The sequence below is a fragment of the Anser cygnoides genome, chromosome 2 (assembly GCF_040182565.1).
Source record: "Anser cygnoides isolate HZ-2024a breed goose chromosome 2, Taihu_goose_T2T_genome, whole genome shotgun sequence".
Lineage (NCBI taxonomy): Eukaryota > Metazoa > Chordata > Aves > Anseriformes > Anatidae > Anser > Anser cygnoides.
The window spans coordinates 41,497,137-41,510,423 of NC_089874.1; the positions used below are offsets into that span (position 1 = coordinate 41,497,137).

At 44.2% G+C, this 13,287-nt stretch overlaps 1 protein-coding gene across 4 annotated transcripts in view; it reads left to right on the plus strand.

Annotated features, from left to right (window-relative positions):
• The window catches only part of RARB (retinoic acid receptor beta), a 331,789-nt gene that overhangs the window by 315,364 nt on the left and 3,138 nt on the right, over positions 1–13,287 (plus strand). For all 4 annotated transcript variants that reach the window (XM_048076090.2, XM_048076092.2, XM_013172007.3 and 1 more), the window contains 3 exons: positions 3,249–3,425; positions 10,933–11,137; positions 12,460–12,618. In XM_048076090.2, coding sequence (XP_047932047.1) covers positions 3,249–3,425; positions 10,933–11,137; positions 12,460–12,618 — 541 coding nt within the window. The remainder of the gene's footprint in view (positions 1–3,248; positions 3,426–10,932; positions 11,138–12,459; positions 12,619–13,287) is intronic.

The following is a 13,287-nucleotide window of genomic DNA, read 5'->3' on the forward strand; positions in this document are numbered from 1 at the left end:
TTGAGCAAAGTGTGCCGTGGTCCTTGGTGAAGCTGCAGTGCATCACTGCTTTTACTAAAGAGGCATAGCAAGTGTTCCTGATTAGGGGATAGTGCCCCTGTGAGCCTTGTTTCATTTGTAAAGTGGATTTTAAAGACAGTAGGGATTCTGCTACTGTGTATGTTTCTGGGAGTACCTCGTCCTGTATTGTTAATGTGGAGACAGAGGGTCCTGCAATGGAAAACAAAAATGATGGAAAAAATGGGATCAATTTATGTGGCAAAAATGGCTGTTTAATTGGATTTCATAGCAAGGTTGGGCTTTACCACTGATAAAGATGTCACTAGGGTGTATTACAGTATTGTTCAGCCATATGTGCACTGGTGCAAAGGCCTGAAAAACATGCAAGACTGCTCCTGGAAAAGACACCCAAAAAACTGCTTCGGTAAAATATTCAGGAAAAGTCATAGCGTCTGCATGTTTTTCACAGCATGGTTAGAGGAGATCCCCAGGCAAATTTAATGAAAGTTTCTATTTCTAACATGCATTTTATTAACCCCGTGTTCTATTGTTCAACCTATACATTGATATTGAGTCAATTTTGGTTTTACATATTCAGAAATGCTGCTAAAAATCTAGCGATCCTCCATGATGCTTGCAACTACATCCATTACCAAACGAAATGTTAAAAGTCGTCCCATTTGTAGAATCTCAAAGATAATGTGTAAACCACATTAGACCCGATGCCAAGGATCTGGCAACCAGCATAATAAAACACCAGGTTATTTTGTATTTTATTAACTGGCCCTTCTTTTCAGTTTGCATAATGGTGAGTTAGATTTACATTTGTTAAGACGGCTGTGCATTACTCTTAATAGAAGACATGTCAAACTTCCCGTTGCCAGTAGTGTAGCATGATAAAGTAACCTCATATGATACTGATGAAGATTTCGTTCACACTTGCTGGTTTCATGCAACGTCTTTTTTTCCAGATGGATACCCTATTGTAAAATGATTTCCTGCTTTAGGCTCTGCTTTGTGTAGCTCTACGCTATGCCATCTTTCTATGAACTGGATAAACTGCCTATTAAATTTAATTACAGCCTGAATGACTGCACATCTTGATCTTATTTTTCCTCCAATGTACTGTATTTCACCAAGGTCCTTGAGGATGAAATAAAATAAATCTGAAGGATGCATACTCCAGTAGCCGAAAGAAATGTTTCAAAGGGCATTACAATGACTGTTAACCCATTAGTTTAGGACCGTTTTGAAGGCAATTCTTTAGGTTTAGCATTATAAAGACATTTTCTCCTATCTTTTTGACTGTCATTTAAAAAAAAAAATAGAAATTGTTCCCAGAATAAAAATTCAAATAGAAGTGGTGAAGTTAATTTCTTATCCCTTAAGAAGGAGGGGAGCAGGGCAGAGCACGTATGCACCTTTAAACTCTTTATCATGATTAGCATTTATTTTTTGTGATAATGGCCTAGTATAAATATTACTGGCTGGAATCTCTACTCTGTTGCAAGTGAAGGTGAATGCCAGGCTGGTGGCTCCCCAGGACCCATCGTGACTTTCCCGTGTGTGACTGCGGTGGTGGTGGTGGAGGCAAGGCAGCAGGGGACAGGGTGAGGCAGCGGGAATGGGGGCCTGGTGACAGCATCTACAGCCCATGGCCTCCCTTCCACTTCTTCAGTCTGTCCTTCCTGTGAAAGAACCGAAGAAAGGCGATGGCGTCCAAGGTGACAAACCATTTGGGTGCAGTTTTGGCTGGTTGGAGAATTCCTTCCACGTAAGCGATTTTCCTTTGGCTGAATTAGGGCCCCTTTACACCGCTCACTCAATATGAGGTGTCCTTGGTGCCAAACCCAACCCTGAATCTCAGAGGGGCCCAGATGGCTAAAGAGAGTGGCAGTGGGATGCCACCCAGCCGTTTCGCCTCCGCTTAAGCAGCATTAGTCACAGCTGAGAAGAGGAGTATGTGTGTGCAAGAGAGAGGGAGACAAAATGCAGCCACCACTGATGACTCCTTTGAAGGTCTCCAGCTGTTTCCAAGGGGGTAGATGTCCTCACCATCTGCAGTGTCGGTGGTAAGGTCACTGGAGATGTTTCCTCTGAGGAAGTGCAGTCCGTGTAAACTGAAAGCTTTTTGATGTATTTTTACCTGCCATGTCAGTTAGTGTCAAGTTGAGACTCCTCTCATGTAATTTTAAAGTTAAGATGTACGATCACAAGCAACACTGGATCCAAATGCTGGCAAAACGGGGAAGTGTTGCACGCTAGGAACAGCGGAGAGGAGCATCAGGTATTTCAGAGCTCCATCTTCATCTGTTTTTTGAATCACAGATGGGTTGGAGATGACTCCTGAGGTCTTTTTTTGAGTCAAGGTCAACTCTTGAGTTGATTCCAAATTTTGTTGGACTAATCTCAAATAAATGACAGAAGCTTTTGAGTCAGTTCTCGTCTAACGTGCTCTTCGTGCTTAATCTATTTAAGGGTTAAGTGCTTTGTCTGAATGTGCAAAAATGAATTTAATTGCAAAATTAACACAGATATTGCTGTGTATTCTAGGAAATTACGGACTTTTGCATTAAGATACATCGATCTAAGGTCACTGAAAGATGCAGCAGGAACGTCTTTGTAACACTTCAAACAGGAGGATGCATATTGGATGCCCCATCAAATGAGCATATAGCATTCATCATCACACATAGTGCTTCTTGTAACGTTGTGTAAAGAAATGCTGTTTAGTTCATGGGAGACTGTAGCTTGAGAAAGCTGTAAAACCCTTGCAGAGCCACAGAGCAGATAAATTAAGTAGAACTAATTTGCTGAGATCTTAAGTATGTGAAACTATGTTCCAAATGTTGTGCTGCTTTTTCCAGATGAGGACCCAATATTCTTGTTCCACTGTTCATTTTATTTTCTGGGGTACAACTGTAAATTGTCTCTCTCAATGCACTTATTATATAATGGCAAGGAAGAATAATGATAGTGGCATTTGGAAATGTTTAAGTTCATTTGTATTCCTTGTACAGATGGCCTCTGCAATCATAAGTAACAGAGAAATATCCAAGGAATTTTCAGGCGATTAATCCAAGTTTAAAAACAGCATCATCCCAACAGCAAACTGCAGAAATTGCCTGGAATGTTAATAGAGAGCACTTCTAGAAGGAATACTCGGTTGTTGTTTCTTTCTTTCCCTTGAAAACCACTTACTGAAAAGGATGTTTTTGATTTATGGTGCCTTCTGGCTTTCTTTCCAGAACTCTAGCGCAGACCATCGGGTTCGACTGGACCTTGGGCTCTGGGACAAATTCAGTGAACTTGCGACAAAGTGCATTATTAAAATAGTGGAATTTGCAAAACGATTGCCAGGCTTTACAAGTTTGACCATTGCAGACCAGATAACTCTACTTAAAGCAGCCTGCCTGGACATACTGGTACGTACCTTTAATATTGTTACTATACTACTGATTTATTTTCTAGTACACTCTATTGCTGTAATTGACAGAAGGTTAAATACTGCGCCAGCTTTACAGTTGCATAGTTAAACTTACCGGTACAGTCGCGAGTGCACCCTAACATGTCTACTGATATTGGTTATATGGATGACTCTACTTCTCAAGATACGTAGTAAGTCCTTACAGTTTGTGGATTTCAACATAGCTGAACGAAGGGCACGTTTTGGTATTGCAGCAATAACTGAAATACGTACAACTTTGGAAAAATGTCCCCATTGTTAACACTGTGACTGTTTCCTTCCTTCTCCTCCTCCTCCCTCCAAAACATCATGCAGCCAGGACTGTGTATGAAGAATATGTAGGAGGAAGTCCTCTTTATGAAGTTTCAGGAAAGTGCTGGATCTCTGGTCATGAGGTGACTTGAGGAACCAGATACAAATATTTAGAGTGATTTCTTTGCAGGTTGTGATGTTGGAACCTGAAGTTCCTAGAACCTGGCAGGCACAAAGCCTTTGGTACACAGAATTGCTTGCTTTCGGGAGTGCTACCTATGGAAGTGGACTCTAGTGGACTTTGTACAAATTTGAGCAAAATGTTATTTAATATTAAATAGGCAGGCATACAGTCTGCAGAAGGAAACTATGCAGATAGGCTTGAAGTTTTCCTCCAGAGCTTGCCACTAGGTCAAGGCAAGCTATCTTCCCTCTTTGTCTGCAGTTGTTTCTGTCACACTGACCTTCAGAGAAGCCCTCTGGGATCTCATCATTTCTTTATAAAGACCTTAGAGGTCTTCAGGCTTTTAATGGCAAATATGCTCTTTATTGTTGACCGTAGCAATAGCTTTAAGTAAAGCAGTTAATGCTTTAAATGTGTTTTAAAGATATCAAATGTATTTTATACATCTTTTAAATGTTTTCTTCTGAGAATAAACCGTCTGGTCCTTATTGAACTAGGTGACTTTTCAGTATGGCCAGGAAGCCCTTTGTAGGATGGCTACTGTAGCTATATTTTTTGGCATAACACGGGAGTTTAACCTGGAGAATTTGAAGTAATTAATCTTGGAATTTCTAAAAGTGCATTGCTTCAAGCAGGATCATATTGAGGAAGACATTAACTGCTGTGACCTTTTCCTCTTGTGCTGTCAAAAGCTGTTTTGAAGAATCGCATCTAGAGGACATTGATGTAGGAGGAAAAGTGGGTGGGAGAGGGGCAGGGATATTATTCTTTGGCCTATAAAAAAAGGGAAAGCTGAGGTTGCCCTGCAGTGTTCAAGGTTCACCTCTCATTGTCCGCCTCGTCCGGGCACTCATTCAGACCAGACTGTCTCTTCGTTATTGTATGTGGTCCCTCCACAAGACAGAGCCATTTATTACCAATCTCATGCCTGTAGTCATTAGCTCTGGTATGATAAGGTGCAGTTATGTTCCTCTTACACCAAAAGGCATACAATCATTTATAAAGTTTGGCATTTCCTCAAATGTATTCTGCCAGAGGTAGAGGAGGAGAATTGCTTTGTATTTGCAAACTACAGAAAATAGCCAAAAGCGGTGGTGCAGAGAAGGGGTCAACATAAAACGAAAATCTGTGATTCCAAACTTTTTAACCCTAAAACTTCAGGACTTAAGCAGCTTCCCCCTACTTGCAGCTCCCATTTACTGTGTCTGTAGCTACTGGAAAAAAATTCGTACTCTAGTTTTGTAATTGTGAAGGATCCTGTGAGCTCCTGAAGCTCTTTTTTGGGAGCAGTTAACAGAGCTTACCCCATCGAGCATGCCTGGTCCCCTACGTGGTGTGAGGTCTCCTGGTAGCTCTGCTTATTGCTTACCTCATACAAACTGGATGGACGTTACCAAGTATTTAGGGGTGGTTTTTCTGCTGGCATTTTTATCAGAAGATTCTCATAGAAGCATAGGATATTTAGAGTCGGAAGGAGCCCACAAGGATTGTCAAGTCCAGCCCATGGCTCAACACGGGCCGGATAAAGTTCTAGACAAAGGCACAGGTCCAGATAAAAGCATTTCACAGACCTTGATCAAGGAGGTTAAATAAAAGCTTATTAAATAATATTAATAATGAAGCAGGTAGTAAATGATGAGTATATTTCAACTAATTCACGGATAGAAAGGGTTGATTCTTTTTTGTTAGTATGATTCACTGCTTCTGTTCTGGGGGAATGTGTCAGCATTCAAGCTGTACTTATGAATTTTACTGAGGTCTGCAATTCCTGATCACCCGTCTTTATTTTTGACAAAACTGGGGAAAGTGGCACACCTGAGCAAACAGACGTAGCCAGTGCCGTAGCTACCCGTAGCAGGGAAGAGCTGAGGCTTTTGCAGAAGCAGGAGCAGATAAGGTGTGCATGCTGTGAAGGGTCCTAACTTTCCCGTGCGACATTTATACAAGCTTTATGTGAGTATTTTATGTGCTGCTTAAAAAGAAAAAGGGATAATTACCGCAACCACTACCACAGTAATGTGCCGTGCGCGCACGGTCTGTGAAATGCCCATATCCATTAAACCCACATCACCTGCACATAATCTGAATTGCAATGCAGCTCTGTATCTTTATTTAAGCTAAATTTCAGTACTTTCAGCACTGTTTTCAATGGAGCCTATTTCCCCCCAGCGAGCTGGTTCTCCTAATCACGAGGAACATTCGGAGTGTTTTATTTTGCCGTACACCCGCACCGTGAGCACCGGTTTCCCCTCCTGCTGCGTGAGCACGGGCATTTGGTGCCTGCCAGCAGCCCCCCGTGCGTGCTTCAGGTGCCTTTCTTCAGCGATCCCGTCCTGCACCCGTGTTCAGGATCAGGGTCTCGTTGCCCCAGCCCTCCTGCACCAGGGCGAATCGTAAGCATTTATAAGCCTCGTCAAGGGCTCGGTTGGATCTTGCAGCCTTCGATGCCGAAAACTCCTGACACCCCGACAGGGGAGCTGCTGCCAGGAAGTTAATAAGCTCTATTGGATTTGGGTCAAGGAATCGTTTTATACACAAACAAACAAAAATTCTGGAAGGGAAATAGCATCAGGCCTCACCAGATAGTTGAAGGCGCCAATTGAGAATGGTGGAATTTATATTTGCTCTGGAGCCAAAGGTTTCAGGGATAAATATTACTAAAATTCAGTCAGTAACCCTCGTAAAAGTGACTGCTTCTGTCTGCTCGTCCGCTGGCCCTGCAGCAGGAGCATCAGCAGCCTCGTTTTGTTCTGGCAGAGCGAATGTGGAAGGAGTCCAGAGTTCAGTCTCTCTTAAATCTGATGGATAAAACCCTAAGTCCTTGAATGCTCATCCCTAGTAATGTCATTTTTAAACTTCTGTAGTAAAATCCTGCACGTAAACACAAGGCGGGCATTTGCAACGCGGAGTAACCTGTACTGATGGGCACGGAGCGCCGGGGAGGTTTGTTCACCTGCTGCTGCCCCGCCACAGGTCACCTGCTTGGGCTTCTCTTCTTGGGAATCTGTCCCATCTGGCCATGGCAGCTAACGTGGAGAAACAGGATTTCTTAAAGAAAGCCCGACTTAACCTTAACAAATCTCTTTAAAGCAGGTAACAATTTTATGGCAGCACGATTTTGTAAATGCAGCTTTCTGGATATTCTTGGTTTTGTGTGATCCGTAGGGTTGTGTGTCTGTTTTTTTTTTTTCTCTTTCTTTTTTTTTTCCTGTTTGTTACTGACTCATAGACACTTCAAGATATGTTCTTTAAAACAAAAGGGTCCTTTAATCATGGGCAAGAACCTTATTTATGGCTGCAAGTGGCATTTAAGAGCAGAGTGACAACTCAAATACTTGGCTTAGTTACAAAATCTGAACAACGCTGAGGACATTAGGAGGATGTCTTCTAGACAGTTTAAAATGGAGAAAGATACAGTGATTTCTTATTTTGAAGTGCTGACATTTCCCATATGTTCTTCAGTGAATATGAGCTTGAAATCAACTTCACTTTGACACTGGAAGTTTGCCCAAGAAAGGTTTAAGAGCAACTCAGCAATATCCATAGCGTTTCACAGATCTTGATGAAGGGCATAAATTAGAAAAAAAAAAAAAAAAAAAAGAAGAAAACATTTTAAATGATCTGTCTCAGAGTTTAATAACAGTGTGTTGTGGGATAATGTAGAAGGAATGTAGGAGAAACCTGAGACCTGATTGCTCCAGTCAAGTTAAGTGCACTGCAGAAAACACATACTTGAGCTTCAGCTGTGCCAGTGCCCCGTCTGAGCCACTGCAGGCTCATCCAATTAAAGGCTCAAGCAGCATTTAGGTACAAAAGCCTGAAGGCTGCCTTTTGTGAGGAGCCTTCCCAGTCGCTGCCTGCGCCTGGAAGTAACTAAATTCCAGAGGCCTCGTAGGTTTTAATGATACATTCTGCAAGGCTCCTGGAAGCCTGTTCCTGTGCATGCTCGTGGGGCTCTGGGCCACGTCACCTAACCCCCAGTTTGTTCCTGGTGTGGATGCAGCCTGGGAGTGTTCCTCAGCTGCAGCCCTGAGGAGCAGTGACCGGTCAGGTCTTCGCGTCAGAGCCACGGCGCGGGGCTGACGGCACGCGGGGACCATGGGGGAGTCGGTAGCCTGTCGTACACCAGGAGGCACGTGCTCGGCCTCCAGTTGTCTGGGCTGACAAACGTTTCCAACGTGTGGCGTCTCCTTTCTCCACGGTCTGTTCTTCCAGGTGGGCTCTGAAGAGATGTTTGTTGTTCTGGCGGGTCCCTCCCGTCTCTCCTTAGCATGCCTTTTGAAGATATCAAAGTACAAGCAAGGGTGAACTTTAGGGGAGAGAGCTGCCGGTGGTTACTGGCAGCGTAGACCATGGTAAACATGCTTTCTTTTACTGAGGGGGTGCCATGCTTGGTAACATTAATTCCTGCTAATAATCCTCAAATACACTTCGGTAATTACTCAGAACCTTTGGAGTTACCATCAGCCTTTTCAGATCACTTATATTAGAGGGAATTTGTGGTTAGTGAAGAACATGAGTGTGTGCCTCTCTTGGTCATTGATTCGAATGAGTTCAAGAGTTTATTCCAATTCAGGGGCAGGGGAACGATGTAAAACACATCTGGCCAACCACAGAGAGTCTCGGTGCTTCGGCGTGTACCCACAATGTGAGATAAGGTTATTACTCAGATGGAAAACAGCTCAAGAGCCTTCTGCAGAAATACACCCCATTAAGTCTCTTACCAAGGAATTTTAAAAGAGAAATAAGAGCTTCCTGGTAGGTCTCTCACATGCCATATCCTCCTCGTTCTCCTCCCTGCTTATTTGGGGCAGTGTTGCCAGGCAAAGATGAAAGTGGGAGAGCCAGCCCCAGCCTGGTCAGCCGCCAAGTGGTGGGGGCCTCTGACTCAGAGCCCGGGTAGTCACAGAAGTAATTAAAATTCTCCCTGTGCTCAGTTACATTTGTGTAAATCTGTGCAGTCGAATCTTTAAAACAAAGTAAGATGACTGTATGGGAAATAAATGCAGTCGGGCCCTGGAAAAATAGGGCCGCAGCCTTAGCTAATCAGCTGGACTCCCGCAAGATTTTGGTTTGGATTAGCTTAGTTTGGCTGAATTTAGTGATAAGCCTTCTCCCACCTCTGGTTTTCGAAACATTAAGCACTGAGATATGTTACACAAGCGTGCCGCGGGACGGACATCCTGCACTGCATCCTTACACCAGCGCTCGTGGGGAGCAGCCGTGCACACGGGGCAGTGCCGCACACGACAGCTCCGCTCCCGACGCAGATGTTACCCCAGGGGCATTTCGTAACGTGGTGCAGAGCATCCTCGGTGTTTTATTCCTGTGCTCTGCATTCCTCCGCGTCCAGTTTAAAGGTGTCAATCCGCACCTTCCCCTGGAGTGCTCTTTCGTCTGGGGTCAGTGCGGGGTGGTGTCATCACACAGGCAAACACCAGGACCAAACCCCTCGCCTGCAGCAGGACACCACGGCACCGCGCAGGCGGCTCTGCGCCCTCACGAGCACCGCTGGGGCTTCCCAGGCGTCTGGCTGCTGGGAGGTTCGGCGTCGCAGGCCGTGCACTAACAGTGGGAGAGGGAAGTCGGGCAGGCCCCTCGGGCTGCTGGCCACGTGCTGCCATGTGAAGGTCCAAAGTTTGCGAATCCGCTCGGCAGCAAGCTCCCGGCTGGCGAGACAAGCAGCGCCTTGTGGGGGCTGTCCCTGCAGCGGCTCTGGGGAGGGCGCTGCCAGCGGGACGGGGCCGTGGCTTCTCCTCCAGCCCCGGCCGTGGCGAGAAGGTGCTCGGGGGAAGGAAGTGGCAGAAGAGCAGCAGGGACTTCTGACTCAAAAGTCACCTTGTCCTGCCGCCCGGGAAGGATAAGATGAGTAGTGGCCTCGCAGCTGCAGTGAGCAGCGAGGATCTCGCCATCTCGAGGTGGCACCTGGGGCAAGCCCGATGCGATCCCTGAGCAGCGGAGCATTCCTGAGCTGTGGAGAGGGAAACGGGCAAAGCACAAATGTGTGCGGAGATCTTAACCAGCATATAGCTACTGTGTCAGCATCTGGCTTCTGACAAGAACTAACCGTACAGTGGCCTGAAGCTGGGCTCCTCTAGTTGAAAAAGCCAGGGGTGAAGTAGGCTGGTTTTTCTGAGCAAGCAGTAGTGCTGCGCTCTAGCAGAAGTCCTGCCTCTGTGTGCATTGGCACTTCCCGGCTCCTGCGCCGGTCTGTGGGAGAGCACGGCAGCCTGCTGGCACGGGGGAGGCACCAGGGGACAGGGGAGCATTGCAGCATGCAGGGATGGTGTTTTATTCGAGTTCGTGATGGCCAGGAATTACCTTCTGTGCCTCTGCTTGTTTGGCTGCTTTTCCATTTTGTCCTTGCTCCAACGGAGTATCTGTTCACTTGCTGCACATCTGGCTGCGTTAATACAGCAGTATTTTCTGTGGTTTGCTATCACGGCTGAAATGAAGGAACCCCAAAGCACAAGGTACGCTCTGCCTCCTTCACCAACTCGAAGCTATCTGTACTCACACGAGACAGAGGGGGGTTTGTCCTTACCAAAGACACAACCCAGAGAAGCACTGTCACGCAGAATTGATCCCCCAAATCAATGAAATAACGTGTGTGTTTGAAAAGGTGAGACATTTTTATGGTCTTGCGGGGATCAGAGCGGCATTGCAATAACGTCCTGTAGGTAGGCGTGTATAGCATACTAATTAAAGAGCACTTTCTGTGATTGTTACGGTAATGTTGATGAGTTAGTCATGGGAACTGCATGTAAGTTTTGATTATTTCATAACCAGAGGGTAAATTTGGAAGTGACCAATTTCTGTCATAGAAGACTAATCATAGTCTATTAAGTATTTATTTCTGTTGTACTAGAGAAATTTTGTGCTACTGGAACTGAACGTACTGGAGTTTGATTTCAGATCGCTTTGACATGAACGTGTGCTTCAGTTCCTTGGGTAATTTGCCGCACTGGGAGAATGCAGCAAACCTCTCGAGGACTGAATTCTTCAGATTTCATTTTTTATCCCTCCACAGATCCTTAGAATTTGCACAAGATACACGCCAGAACAAGACACCATGACCTTTTCAGATGGCCTTACCCTAAACCGAACTCAGATGCACAATGCTGGATTTGGCCCGCTGACCGATCTCGTGTTCACGTTTGCCAACCAGCTCCTGCCTTTGGAAATGGATGATACAGAAACCGGTCTCCTTAGTGCCATCTGCCTAATCTGTGGAGGTACCGTACTGCGCGAATTCAGATGCGTTTGAAAAGGACAGACACGATAAGTTCTTCATTTATGTTTTACTTGTTTGGCTTTCCTGCACTAAAACATGTATATATATATATATAAAGATACGTACGTAGTATTATTATATATTACACAGAAGTTATCTACAGCCACCTACACAAAAGATTTGTTTTCCACTGGTGATGGTTATTATTTTTATTAGGGTTTTGAATGAATAGGATCAGACTGTCGGGCAGCTGATCATACTGCCTGCCTCATAAAGGACCACAGGTTATATATACCCTCTTGCATTTTTCCTAAGCAGTATGTGGGCACCTGTGTGAATGAATGACCTGTGCTAGAGCAAGACGCCCTTTATGCAACTTCTGCTCGTAAATAAAATTGCATGCACATAGTTACACTCGTACAGACATCATTGGTGATAACCTTCTTTAGAAAAAGTAGGCTGTGATTCTGGGGGCGTCTGATTACAACTGAAAAGGACAGTGCCAGGTAAAATCAGGTAAAATTGTAGATTTAAAAGACAAAAAAGTCTCAGATAATTTCTGAAATTCTCTGTAAGTTTCTGTTAATTTTAATCACCTACTTTCTCTCCTACTGTGCAAATTTTGAACAAGCGTTAGAATCAGACTGTGTTTAGCTGCGCCATTTTACTGAAATGCGATCTCGATACTCCTTTTTGCATAATTACACTTTACAGTACTTTAACTGCTATTAAAGACCAACTGTTCTAACAACAAAAGTCAGTCTTTGTTGACAGTGGACCTTCAGTACAAAATCATTCTGGTTTTGTGTCTCTAACCATATCCCATCAAAAGCAGTGATGGATTCTGACACGTCATGAATGTATTACTGGTGTATCCGGCTTTACGGTGACGTTTGCTGTCACTCAAGCTAGCACTGCCATCTGCTGATATATGATGGTAACTCACTTTGGGTTGGTATCGATGCAAAAAATAAACCATCTGTAATCTCTTTGTATACCTAGCTATCTTACAAATTATTCGTACAAAATTAATTCTAGGTATTGTTTACAGCAAGGTATTTTCCCCGTGGAGAGGGAGGTACTGGTAATTCACTCAAATTACAAACCTCCCCAGTAACCAAGGGAAAATGAGTCCAAGTTTTGGGAAGCTGGGATTTGTCTTCTTCCTATGGAATACAAGCTGCACAGCGTATTTCTCCACATAAGTGGAGGAAATGATGAAATTCAGGGAGAATTAAGAACATGGAAGATTTTCACTTCTGTGATTTTTTTTCTGTGATGAAAAAAATGTATTTAAAATCAGTGATCTGATACTTTCTGCAGATCGCCAGGACCTCGAAGAACCGATGAAAGTGGATAAGCTTCAGGAACCATTGCTTGAGGCACTGAAAATTTATATCCGAAAGAGACGACCCAACAAGCCTCATATGTTTCCAAAGATCTTAATGAAAATCACAGATCTTCGTAGCATCAGTGCAAAAGGTACCGCATCTCACAGTAATTCAGTGCTACTTTCAGAGGAAACAGGCCTGAAGACCTGGGCGGTTGTTTGTTTGTTTTTAACATAACTGGGAGGTCCTCTTGACCTTTCTTTTCCTTCTTGTTCATGTAACTGCCATGTTGAAATTGGTTCTGCTTTACGTACACAGTGCTACATTCTTCATGCAGTTCTGTGTGAAGTTATCAGTGGTTTTGCAGTTGTGGTGCTTGCTCCTTTGTTCCTGACAGTTAAGCTGGTTAGTTAGGGGACTGCTTCATCAGTATTTGTGTGGGAAGTTGGTCATTGCCCTTGTAGATGATTTTTGAAGCTCCTCAGCTAAGGCATGGACACAAGCTCTCCCCTCCAGCCTGGGGTTATTGCTGTGAGGGAGTGTGCTCCCTCCAGCGTGTACATTGTAGCAATGTGGATGAGCAAAATATATCCACAGGCTCCCTCTGGAACGTTTCTGCAATAGTCAGGATATTTTCTTCTAAATTTTGTTGGCTCTTTTTCCCTTTTTTTTTTCATTTTAAAAAAGCACAGATTCATATTCCATTTGACTAATTTTAAGCTGATGGTCAGGAATCTTATGAGATGTATTATACCAGATATTTGAACTCTGAGGTTGATGCTATAAATTGTCTGAAGCTGTCCTGATGGATAGATGAAAT